General features: G+C 39.0%; 1 protein-coding gene across 1 annotated transcript; it reads right to left on the bottom strand.

Annotated features, from left to right (window-relative positions):
* Positions 1-11,547: 11,547 nt before the first annotated feature.
* LOC117316974 lies at positions 11,548-12,702 on the bottom strand. Its single transcript, XM_033871752.1, has one exon. It carries the CDS (start codon positions 12,700-12,702, stop codon positions 11,548-11,550), a length of 1,155 nt encoding a protein of 384 aa, XP_033727643.1.
* Positions 12,703-13,535: the final 833 nt, after the last annotated feature.

The following is a 13,535-nucleotide window of genomic DNA, read 5'->3' on the forward strand; positions in this document are numbered from 1 at the left end:
TGTCGAATGATGGTGGTAAAACTACATCATGATATCTATAACATGTCGAATGATGGTGGTAAAACTACATCATAATATCTATAGCATGTCGAATGCTGGTGGCAAAACTACATCATAATATCTATAGCATGTCGAATGCTGGTGGCAAAACTACATCATGATATCTATAGCATGTCGAATGATGGTGGCAAAACTACATCATGATATCTATAGCATGTCAAATGATGGTGGCAAAACTACATAATGATATATATAGCATGTCAAATGATGGTGGCAAAACTACATCATAATATCTATAACATGTCGAATGATGTGGCAAAACTACATCATGATATCTATAGCATGTCGAATGCTGGTGGCAAAACTACATCATGATATATATAACATGTCGAATGATGGTGGCAAAACTACATCATGATCTCTATAGCATGTCAAATGATGGTGGCAAAACTACATCATAATATCTATAACATGTCGAATGATGTGGCAAAACTACATCATGATATCTATAGCATGTCGAATGATGGTGGTAAAACTACATCATAATATCTATAACATGTCGAATGCTGGTGGCAAAACTACATCATAATATCTATAGCATGTCGAATGATGGTGGCAAAACTACATCATGATATCTATAGCATGTCGAATGCTGGTGGCAAAACTACATCATAATATCTATAACATGTCGAATGATGGTGGCAAAACTACATCATAATATCTATAACATGTCGAATGATGGTGGCAAAACTACATCATGATATCTATAACATGTCGAATGATGGTGGCAAAACTACATCATAATATCTATAACATGTCGAATGATGGTGGCAAAACTACATCATACAGTGATTAAGTCATTTTTAGAATTCGGAGGGCTAACGTGGAAAGTAAAAAAGGACGCCAAAGAAATCAAAATAGATGACAAGCCCAATGCTTATATATGTGTTGTATTAGCATTCAAATTGTGATTCCAATTAATTGATCAATTGATTTATTTTATTTTAGTTTTTTTTAGAAATTTATTTTGTTCTCAAGAACAATCCCTACGTTGCGTTTGAAGACTGACGTTGGGTGGGGTTTAAATCATATTGAACTATGATATTTTCATGACGTCAATTTGCGAATTTATAATCTGTACTTTTGTAAAATTTGAAGAGTTCATTATAAGGTCTAAGTTATTAATTATATTATCAAAATTAATTACAGTTAACTAAAATCAAATCGTTATCTGTACTTTTATGTATTCCAATAAGTGTATATATATACTTCTGTAGTACTAGTTATGTTATAACGAGGGTATCACTCGGCATGGTTATCTCCCCTGTATGTCTCACTTATCTCCCCTGATATCAGACTCTCTTCGGCGCCATACACTCAACATATCCCACTTATCTGGTTGGAGTGTTAAGGACTATATTTTGTACCGATAGCGGACGCGTATCTACTCGATGAGAGATAGGGCTCTGGTATAGGCGAAACCCTTCCGCCATGGACATTACCAGGAGTACATCTATCTTATCCTTGAATGTAAGACCACCAATTAATAAATGATGATCGTGGAGATTATATGACACTATTTGAGATATTTCTAGATATGTTCCTCTTAAACACGATTATTTATTTACTTTTCAAGATAGTGAGGATAAATTTTGCGGAACTATTTTAGACGGAAGTGAATGGCCGTACGATTAGTTGTAAAACCTGTTTGGTTATAGGAGGTAGGAAGAATGTCCCACTAAAGAGAGATGAATTTTCTGCCTCTGTAGTCGACCGAGACAGAACAAAGTTTTACTTCTAATGAAAACAAGTATCTTATAAAATTTGTGAGACAAGCCTTGCATTTAATTTTCAATTTGTTTTTTTAATTCATTTCTATCAACAAAGTTATAACTGTTTTAAAGGCAGCCCCATGTTACAGTGATCAGTCCCATGTTACAGTGATCAGTCCCATGTTACAGTGATCAGCCCCATGTTACAGTGATCAGCCCCATGTTACAGTGATCAGCCCCATGTTACAGTGATCAGTCCCATGTCACAGTGATCAGACCCATGTCACAGTGATCAGCCCCATGTCACAGTGATCAGCCCCATGTCACAGTGATCAGCCCCATGTTACAGTGATCAGCCCCATGTTACAGTGATCAGTCCCATGTTACAGTGATCAGCCCCATGTTACAGTGATCAGCCCCATGTCACAGTGATCAGTCCCATGTCACAGTGATCAGTCCCATGTTACAGTGATCAGTCCCATGTTACAGTGATCAGTCCCATGTTACAGTGATCAGCCCCATGTTACAGTGATCAGCCCCATGTCACAGTGATCAGCCCCATGTCACAGTGATCAGTCCCATGTCACAGTGATCAGTCCCATGTTACAGTGATCAGTCCCATGTTACAGTGATCAGTCCCATGTTACAGTGATCAGCCCCATGTTACAGTGATCAGCCCCATGTTACAGTGATCAGTCCCATGTCACAGTGATCAGACCCATGTCACAGTGATCAGCCCCATGTCACAGTGATCAGCCCCATGTCACAGTGATCAGCCCCATGTTACAGTGATCAGCCCCATGTTACAGTGATCAGTCCCATGTTACAGTGATCAGCCCCATGTTACAGTGATCAGCCCCATGTCACAGTGATCAGTCCCATGTCACAGTGATCAGTCCCATGTTACAGTGATCAGTCCCATGTTACAGTGATCAGTCCCATGTTACAGTGATCAGCCCCATGTTACAGTGATCAGCCCCATGTCACAGTGATCAGCCCCATGTCACAGTGATCAGTCCCATGTTACAGTGATCAGTCCCATGTTACAGTGATCAGCCCCATGTTACAGTGATCAGCCCCATGTTACAGTGATCAGTCCCATGTCACAGTGATCAGTCCCATGTTACAGTGATCAGCCCCATGTTACAGTGATCAGCCCCATGTCACAGTGATCAGCCCCATGTTACAGTGATCAGCCCCATGTTACAGTGATCAGTCCCATGTTACAGTGATCAGCCCCATGTTACAGTGATCAGCCCCATGTCACAGTGATCAGCCCCATGTTACAGTGATCAGCCCCATGTCACAGTGATCAGCCCCATGTCACAGTGATCAGCCCCATGTTACAGTGATCAGCCCCATGTTACAGTGATCAGTCCCATGTTACAGTGATCAGTCCCATGTTACAGTGATCAGCCCCATGTCACAGTGATCAGCCCCATGTTACAGTGATCAGTCCCATGTTACAGTGATCAGCCCCATGTTACAGTGATCAGCCCCATGTTACAGTGATCAGCCCCATGTCACAGTGATCAGTCCCATGTTACAGTGATCAGCCCCATGTTACAGTGATCAGCCCCATGTTACAGTGATCAGCCCCATGTTACAGTGATCAGCCCCATGTCACAGTGATCAGCCCCATGTTACAGTGATCAGCCCCATGTTACAGTGATCAGTCCCATGTCACAGTGATCAGCCCCATGTCACAGTGATCAGCCCCATGTTACAGTGATCAGCCCCATGTTACAGTGATCAGCCCCATGTCACAGTGATCAGCCCCATGTTACAGTGATCAGTCCCATGTTACAGTGATCAGTCCCATGTTACAGTGATCAGCCCCATGTCACAGTGATCAGCCCCATGTTACAGTGATCAGTCCCATGTTACAGTGATCAGCCCCATGTTACAGTGATCAGCCCCATGTTACAGTGATCAGCCCCATGTCACAGTGATCAGTCCCATGTTACAGTGATCAGCCCCATGTTACAGTGATCAGCCCCATGTTACAGTGATCAGCCCCATGTTACAGTGATCAGCCCCATGTCACAGTGATCAGCCCCATGTTACAGTGATCAGCCCCATGTTACAGTGATCAGTCCCATGTCACAGTGATCAGCCCCATGTCACAGTGATCAGCCCCATGTTACAGTGATCAGCCCCATGTTACAGTGATCAGTCCCATGTCACAGTGATCAGTCCCATGTTACAGTGATCAGCCCCATGTTACAGTGATCAGCCCCATGTCACAGTGATCAGCCCCATGTCACAGTGATCAGTCCCATGTTACAGTGATCAGCCCCATGTTACAGTGATCAGTCCCATGTCACAGTGATCAGTCCCATGTCACAGTGATCAGTGACTATTCAACATGTGTGTAATTTTCTTTCTGTTCTCTTTGTACATCAACAGAAACAACAGTTATTATAGTACGAATGGTAACATTCGTGGGGAAATTAATTTCGCTGTATCAACAGACATTCAAGACGCTGCGCAAATAAACTACATGCTCGATTTGATCTATATAACGTAACGAGGTGACAACGTCATCGCGATGTTTTACATAAACCAATCCACGCCAACAAGTCCCGGATGACAAAGCCGTGAAATCTTAGCCCTGAGATACTTAACAGCTACCGTGTACCCCGGTATTATAACATTAGTGGTCAAAAATTAACTCAGAATTCGATCTCGTCCCTATGATTTTTGCCCATTCAATCTAATCAGCCATATTAAGAATCAATATAGTAATGTACAGTTGGTATACAGATTATTATCTGGTAAATTCAAATAACAAAGTCTGTACAGGAGCGGGGAAAGAACATACCTGTTGTGTTTCACTACGTGTCGTAAGAGGGAATCATACGCAAAACAATATACAACCAAACAATATACCAACCAAACAATATACCAATCAAACAATAAACCAACCAAACAATATACCAATCAAACAACCTACCAACCAAGCAATATACCAATCAAATAATATGCCAACCAAACAATATACCAACCAAACAATATACCAACCAAACAATATACCAACCAAACAATATACCTACCAACCAAACAATATACCAACCAAACAATCTACCAACCAAACAATCTACAATCAAACAATATACCAACCAAACGATCTACAATCAAACAATATACCAACTAAACAATATACCAACCAAACAATCTACCAACCAAACAACCTACCACCAAACAATATACCAACTAAACAATATACCAACCAAACAATCTACAACTAAACAATATACCAACCAAACAATCTACCAACCAAACAATTTACCAACCAAACAATATACCAACCAAACAATATACCAACCAAACAATCTACCAACCAAACAATATACCAACCAAACAATATACCAACCAAACAATCAACCAACCAAACAATATACCAACCAAACAATCTACCAACCAAACAATATACCAATCAAACAATCTACCAACCAAACAATCTACAACCAAACAATATACCAACCAAACAATATACCAACCAAACAATATACCAACAAAAAAATATACCAACCAAACAATATACCAACCAAACAACCTACAACCAAACAATATACCAACCAAGCAATATACCAACCAAACAATATACCAGCCAAACAATATACCAACCAAACAATATACCAACCAAACAATCTACCAATCAAACAATCTACAACCAAACAATCTACCAACCAAGCAATATACCAACCAAACAATATACCAACCAAACAATCAACCAACCAAACAATCAACCAACCAAACAATATACCAACCAAACAATATACCAACCAAACAATATACCAACCAAACAATCTACCAACCAAACAATATACCAACCAAACAATATACCAATCAAACAATCTACCAACCAAACAATCCACCAACCAAACAATATACCAACCAAACAATCTACGAACCAAACAATCTACCAACCAAGCAATATACTAACCAAATAATATACCAACCAAACAATCTACAACCAAACAATATACCAATCAAACAATATACCAACCAAAAAAATATACCAACCAAACAATATACCAACCAAACAACCTACAACCAAACAATATACCAACCAAACAATATACCAACCAAACAATCTACCAACCAAACATATACCAACCAAACAATATACCTATCAAACAATCTACCAATCAAACAATCTACCAACCAAACAATATACCAACCAAACAATCTACCAACCAAACAATATACCAACCAAACAATATACCAAACAAACAATCTACCAACCAAACAATATACCAACCAAACAATCTACCAACCAAGCAATATACTAACCAAATAATATACCAACCAAACAATATACCAACCAAACAATCTACCAACCAAGCAATATACCAACCAAACAATATACCAACCAAACAATCTACCAACCAAGCAATATACCAACCAAACAATATACCAACCAAACAATCTACCAACCAAACAATCTACCAACCAAACAATATACCAACCAAACAATCTACCAACCAAACAATCTACCAACCAAACAATATACCAATCAAACAATCTACCAACCAAACAACCTACAACCAAACAATATACCAACCAAACAATCTACCAACCAAACAATCTACCAACCAAACAATATACCAACCAAACAATATACCAACCAAACAATCTATCAACCAAACAATATACCAACCAAACAATCTACCAACCAAACAATATACCAACCAAACAATCTACCAGCCAAGCAATATACTAACCAAATAATATACCAACCAAACAATCTACAACCAAACAATATACCAATCAAACAATATACCAACCAAAAAATATACCAACCAAACAATATACCAACCAAACAACCTACAACCAAACAATATACCAACCAAACAATATACCAACCAAACAATCTACCAACCAAACATATACCAACCAAACAATATACCTATCAAACAATCTACCAATCAAACAATCTACCAACCAAACAATATACCAACCAAACAATCTACCAACCAAACAATATACCAACCAAACAATATACCAACCAAACAATCTACCAACCAAACAATATACCAACCAAACAATCTACCAACCAAGCAATATACTAACCAAATAATATACCAACCAAACAATATACCAACCAAACAATCTACCAACCAAGCAATATACCAACCAAACAATATACCAACCAAACAATCTACCAACCAAGCAATATACCAACCAAACAATATACCAACCAAACAATCTACCAACCAAACAATCTACCAACCAAACAATATACCAACCAAACAATCTACCAACCAAACAATCTACCAACCAAACAATATACCAATCAAACAATCTACCAACCAAACAACCTACAACCAAACAATATACCAACCAAACAATCTACCAACCAAACAATCTACCAACCAAACAATATACCAACCAAACAATATACCAACCAAACAATCTATCAACCAAACAATATACCAACCAAACAATCTACCAACCAAACAATATACCAACCAAACAATCTACCAGCCAAGCAATATACTAACCAAATAATATACCAACCAAACAATATACCAACCAAACAATCTACCAACCAAGCAATATACCAACCAAACAATATACCAACCAAACAATCTACCAACCAAGCAATATACCAACCAAACAATATACCAACCAAACAATATACCAACCAAACAATCTACCAACCAAATAATATACCAACCAAACAATATACCAACCAAACAATATACCAACCAAACAATATACCAACCAAACAATCTACCAACCAAACAATATACCAACCAAACAATCTACCAACCAAGCAATATACTAACCAAATAATATACCAACCAAACAATATACCAACCAAACAATCTACCAACCAAGCAATATACCAACCAAACAATCTACCAACCAAACAATATACCAACCAAGCAATATACCAACCAAACAATATACCAACCAAACAATCTACCAACCAAACAATATACCAACCAAACAATATACCAACCAAACAATCTACCAACCAAACAATCTACCAACCAAACAATCTACCAACCAAACAATATACCAACCAAACAATCAACCAACCAAACAATCTACCAACCAAACAATATACCAACCAAACAATATACCAACCAAACAATATACCAACCAAACAATCTACCAACCAAACAATCTACCAACCAAACAATATACCAAACAAAAAATATACCAGCCAAACAATATACCAATCAAACAATCTACCAATCAAACAATCTACCAACCAAACAATATACCAACCAAACAATATACCAACCAAACAATATACCAACCAAACAATATACCAACCAAACAATCTACCAACCAAACAATATACCAACCAAACAATATACCAACCAAACAATCTACCAACCAAGCAATATACCAACCAAACAATTAATATTTGTGGATTTCAGGTAAGATTTCAACTTCCGTCATATTTATCAGCGAAATATAAATGTCACAAAAATCAGTTTGACAGTGTTTTGTGTTGATAAAACTAGACATCAGTTTGACAGTGTTTTGTGTGGATAACACTTTTTTTGTAATTGACAACAAAAACAACATTTAGAAACGTTGTATTAACGGGTTCTATCTAAGCAATCTGAAAGCACCGCTCCTAATCGGTAACACTAAAGTAACGATATCAAAGGGAGATAACAAGATAAAAAGGCGCATTCGATACAATGACTTCCATCAATACGAGGTGTGTACAATTGTCAAGAAACAACGTGGCAGCTTTTCCGGAACAATGTGACTATTTTAATGTTTCGTAAACGACTGTCAAATTTTATCAGATTGTCGTTGAATTGTGATCCTCTGAACGAGCCTCTGTTTACATAGTTGTGATTTCCAGAGGGTCCGTTATCTTATCTGGGATAGTCAAACAGACCAGTATGAAACCCGTCAATTTTACATAATTAATCTCTCTTACTTGTTCTCTGTTGGTATACAACATGTACTGACCAAACCTCGGTATACGGTTACAAAAGTAACACATACATACTTATAGTCAGACTTTATTATTAAATCGTAAATTTTCCTCAATTCTTACAAAACTAATTAAAAGGTCACCTCCGAAACGTCACGGCAGGTCCGTATTTGTGTTTGCAATTAACCAATCTGATCAAATTAAGTTAATTAACTCGACTCATTACTTTTTTCATGGACCAATATTTTATTTGCAACACAAATTTTAAAAATATATTACTGCCGACAGCCTAACACTACCAAACAACAAGCCTTCTCCTAGGAGGTAGATGTGGAAATCCATTAACATCCTCAACCTTGAACATCGGTTACTGATCGTTTAAAAATAATGAGTATGGCAAAGCGTCTTCTTGATGGTTGGCCGGAAGTGATATTACACTTTTCTATATTTCCGTATTTGATATCTTCACGTTTGTTATCATCTCTTGGTGGTGTCTCCTTGAAACCTATCCTCATATTACTCTGGCTATTGGTGTCTCCTTGAAACCTGTCCCCATATGACTCTTGCTGTTGTCCTTGAAACCTATCCTCATATTACTCTGGCTATTGGTGTCTCCTTGAAACCTATCCTCATATGACCTTGGCTGTTGGTGTCTCCTTGAAACCCATCCTCATATGACCCTGGCTGTTGGTGTCTCCTTGAAACCTATCCTCATATGACTATAACTGTTGGTGTCTCTTTGACACCCATCCTCATATGACTATAACTGTTGGTGTCTCTTTGACACCCGTCCTCATATGACTATAACTGTTGGTGTCTCTTTGACACCCGTCCTCATGTGACCCTGGCTGTTGGTGTCTCTTTGACACCCGTCCTCATGTGACCCTGACTGTTGGTGTCTCCTTGACACCCGTCCTCATGTGACCCTGACTGTTGGTGTCTCCTTGAAACCTATATTCCGGTCATCCAGTCTGTTTCAAACCAGCATTATCCGGGACATTGTTTATCGTGTTTTCAGAAATACACGTCGTGCTTGAAATGCACACAATACCTAGTTGTCTTTTAAACCCCCAACCTCTAAGCAATATGCGCATCCTTTTAAACCCCCCAACCTCCAAGCAATATGCGCATCCTTTTTCCTAAACCTTGGCAAGTCGCGTCTTCCCAAATACTGGAGAGTTGATGAGTGATCTGTCTGTGTGTCCAGATGTAGATCTCACCAGTATCTGTCGCTATCCTGTCACTTTCATTCCAGAACGATAATGTTGCGGTAAATACATACAGAGACTTTACTCTTTGCTGCGAATAAATCACATACTTTCTGCTGCCGTTGTTTCTCTATTTCTCCAGAAGATACCCAGTTGTTTTTTTTATATGATGACAACGGATTTGACTCGCTCTTGGTCCAGATCCTGATTATAAACTTCCTTCCAACATCTTTCCATTTTGAGGAGGGGAATTGTATTATGTCCTGTTTTAATGCGTGAACAATAGCCTTATTGACACTTCTCTCCTTCTTCATCTCGGATCGTTTTTACATGGTGCTGCTCTGCATCTTTCCTTCTCTCTATAAATCTCTTCTTAATCCTTTCTAAGGGCGCTGTCATAAATATACACGATCATCAATTCAGTTCTACATTTGTGAGTGCGTATATGACGTGTCTATGAGACCATACTCGCATCGACACAAAAATTAACCTGGTCATTAAAGCTGTTTGAAATTTGATTAAAAAATCTTACTCTGAAGAGGTTGGGTGGCTCAGTGATGACACGCTTACCTTTCGCCTTGGTTGCCGGGTGCCTCAGTGATGACACGCTTACCATTCGCCTTGGTTGCCGGGTGCCTCAGTGATGACACACCTTTCGCCTTGGTGGCCGGGTGGCTCAGTGATGTCACACTTACCTTTCGCCTTGGTGGCCGGGTGGCTCAGTGATGTCAAACTTACCTTTCGCCTTGGTGGCCGGGTGGCTCAGTGATGACACGCTTACCTTTCGCCTTGGTTGCCGGGTGCCTCAGTGATGACACACTTACCTTTCGCCTTGGTGGCCGGGTGGCTCAGTGATGACACGCTTACCTTTCGCCTTGGTGGCCGGGTGCCTCAGTGATGACACACTTACCTTTCGCCTTGGTGGCCGGGTGGCTCAGTGATGACACGCTTACCTTTCGCCTTGGTTGCCGGGTGCCTCAGTGATGACACACTTACCTTTCGCCTTGGTGGCCGGGTGGCTCAGTGATGACACGCTTACCTTTCGCCTTGGTTGCCGGGTGCCTCAGTGATGACACGCTTACCTTTCGCCTTGGTGGCCGGGTGGCTCAGTGATGTCACACTTACCTTTCGCCTTGGCGACCAGGTTCGATAATCTCATCGGATGTGAAAAGCCAAGTGGGCGACTTCCCAAACCTTTGGGTTTTCTCCCGGATCTCAGTTTCCTTCCATACTTAGACCCTTCGCGTGCTTCCATCAGGGCCATCAAGAGTAATTAATATAAGTTGATGCTTACTTTAAAATAAACAAAGTATATATTTTTTTTTTTTATTTTTTTTTTTATTTGATCCTGTCTTTTCTGTTCTTTCTAAACAACTTTCTTCTGGATTTTGTACACGGTTTAGCTATAGGGGCACTAGTCGGTCGCGAGAGTTAAACCTACGTGGGCAGTTACCTGGTACTGACCGTAAGTGGTTTTTCTCCGGGTCCTCCGGCTTTCTTCCACCTCCAAATCCTGACGGGTCCTTAAATGACCCTGGCTGTAGGACGTTAAACAAATTAAATCAAATAAACCCACCAGGCCGTCCTTAAATGACGATTTTAGATAGGAGTTCGTTAGTTAACATTGGCAACTCTGTTAGAATTTCGACGTTTATATCTGACACCCCTGTCTTTTAGTGTTAGTCTTAACTGGGTATCGTCTGCCCTGTCTTTTAGTGTTAGTCTTAACTGGGTATCGTCTGCCCTGTCGTTTTAGTGGTAGTCTTAACTGGGTATCGTCTGCCCTGTCGTTTAGTGTTAGTCTTAACTGGGTATCGTCTGCCCTGTCTTTTAGTGTTAGTCTTAACTGGGTATCGTCTGCCCTGTCTTTTAGTGGTAGTCTTAACTGGGTATCGTCTGCCCTGTCTTTTAGTGTTAGTCTTAACTGGGTATCGTCTGCCCTGTCTTTTAGTGTTAGTCTTAACTGGGTATCGTCTGCCCTGTCTTTTAGTGGTAGTCTTAACTGGGTATCGTCTGCCCTGTCTTTTAGTGTTAGTCTTAACTGGGTATCGTCTATCCTGTCTTTTAGTGGTAGTCTTAACTGGGTATCGTCTGCCCTGTCTTTTAGTGTTAGTCCTAACTGGGTATCGTCTGCCCTGTCTTTTAGTGTTAGTCCTAACTGGGTATCGTCTGCCCTGTCTTTTAGTGTTAGTCTTAACTGGGTATCGTCTGCCCTGTCTTTTAGTGTTAGTCTTAACTGGGTATCGTCTGCCCTGTCTTTTAGTGTTAGTCTTAACTGGGTATCGTCTGCCCTGTCTTTTAGTGTTAGTCCTAACTGGGTATCGTCTGCCCTGTCTTTTAGTGTTAGTCTTAACTGGGTATCGTCTGCCCTGTCTTTTAGTGTTAGTCTTAACTGGGTATCGTCTGCCCTGTCTTTTAGTGTTAGTCCTAACTGGGTATCGTCTGTCCTGTCTTTTAGTGTTAGTCCTAACTGGGTATCGTCTGCCCTGTCTTTTAGTGGTAGTCCTAACTGGGTATCGTCTGCCCTGTCTTTTAGTGGTAGTCTTAACTGGGTATCGTCTGTCCTGTCTTTTAGTGGTAGTCTTAACTGGGTATCGTCTGCCCTGTCTTTTAGTGTTAGTCCTAACTGGGTATCGTCTGCCCTGTCTTTTAGTGTTAGTCCTAACTGGGTATCGTCTGCCCTGTCTTTTAGTGTTAGTCCTAACTGGGTATCGTCTGCCCTGTCTTTTAGTGGTAGTCTTAACTGGGTATCGTCTGCCCTGTCTTTTAGTGGTAGTCTTAACTGGGTATCGTCTGCCCAATCCATTGTTTACCTACGACTACCATCGACATTTTCCTGGAATATTTAATAAGTAAAACTTTATCATTGACGTCATCAGTTGGTTTTCTCAGTCGGCAAAACGATTATCAGATAACTTTCCCTGATAATGATATTGTTTTCGATATTCCTTGCGTACGAGTACGACAAAATACATCAATTCAAATAAAGGAATGTTTTTCACACATTCACTTAGGATGTGTCTTTAATATATTTAATCTTCCAAAGTTATATATTTGTTGATATTCTTGTGTATATTCTTAAAGTTCTAATAAAAAGATGTTAAATAATGTATACACTTACAAAACACAATATATACCCTTATATTATACAATGTATACCCTTATATTATACAATATATACCCTTATATTATACAATGTATACCCTTATATTATACAATATATACCCTTATATTATACAATGTATACATTTACGTTATACAATATATACCCTTATATTATACAATGTATACCCTTATATTATACAATATATACCCTTATATTATACAATATATACCCTTATATTATACAATGTATACCCTTATATTATACAATGTATACCCTTATATTATACAATGTATAACCTTATATTATACAATGTATATCTTTACGTTATACAATATATACCCTTATATTATACAATGTATACCCTTACATTATACAATGTATACCCTTATATTATACAATGTATACCCTTATATTATACAATATATACCCTTATATTATACAATGTATACCCTTATATTATACAATGTATACCCTTACATTATACAATGTATACCCTTATATTATACAATGTATACCCTTATATTATACAATAT

This window comes from Pecten maximus, chromosome 18 (genome assembly GCF_902652985.1).
Source record: "Pecten maximus chromosome 18, xPecMax1.1, whole genome shotgun sequence".
Taxonomy (NCBI): Eukaryota; Metazoa; Mollusca; class Bivalvia; order Pectinida; family Pectinidae; genus Pecten; species Pecten maximus.

Bases quoted from the DNA above. Each gene is read 5' to 3' on its own strand.
- LOC117316974 (XM_033871752.1), bottom strand. From the start codon at position 12,702: ATGGATTGGGCAGACGATACCCAGTTAAGACTACCACTAAAAGACAGG.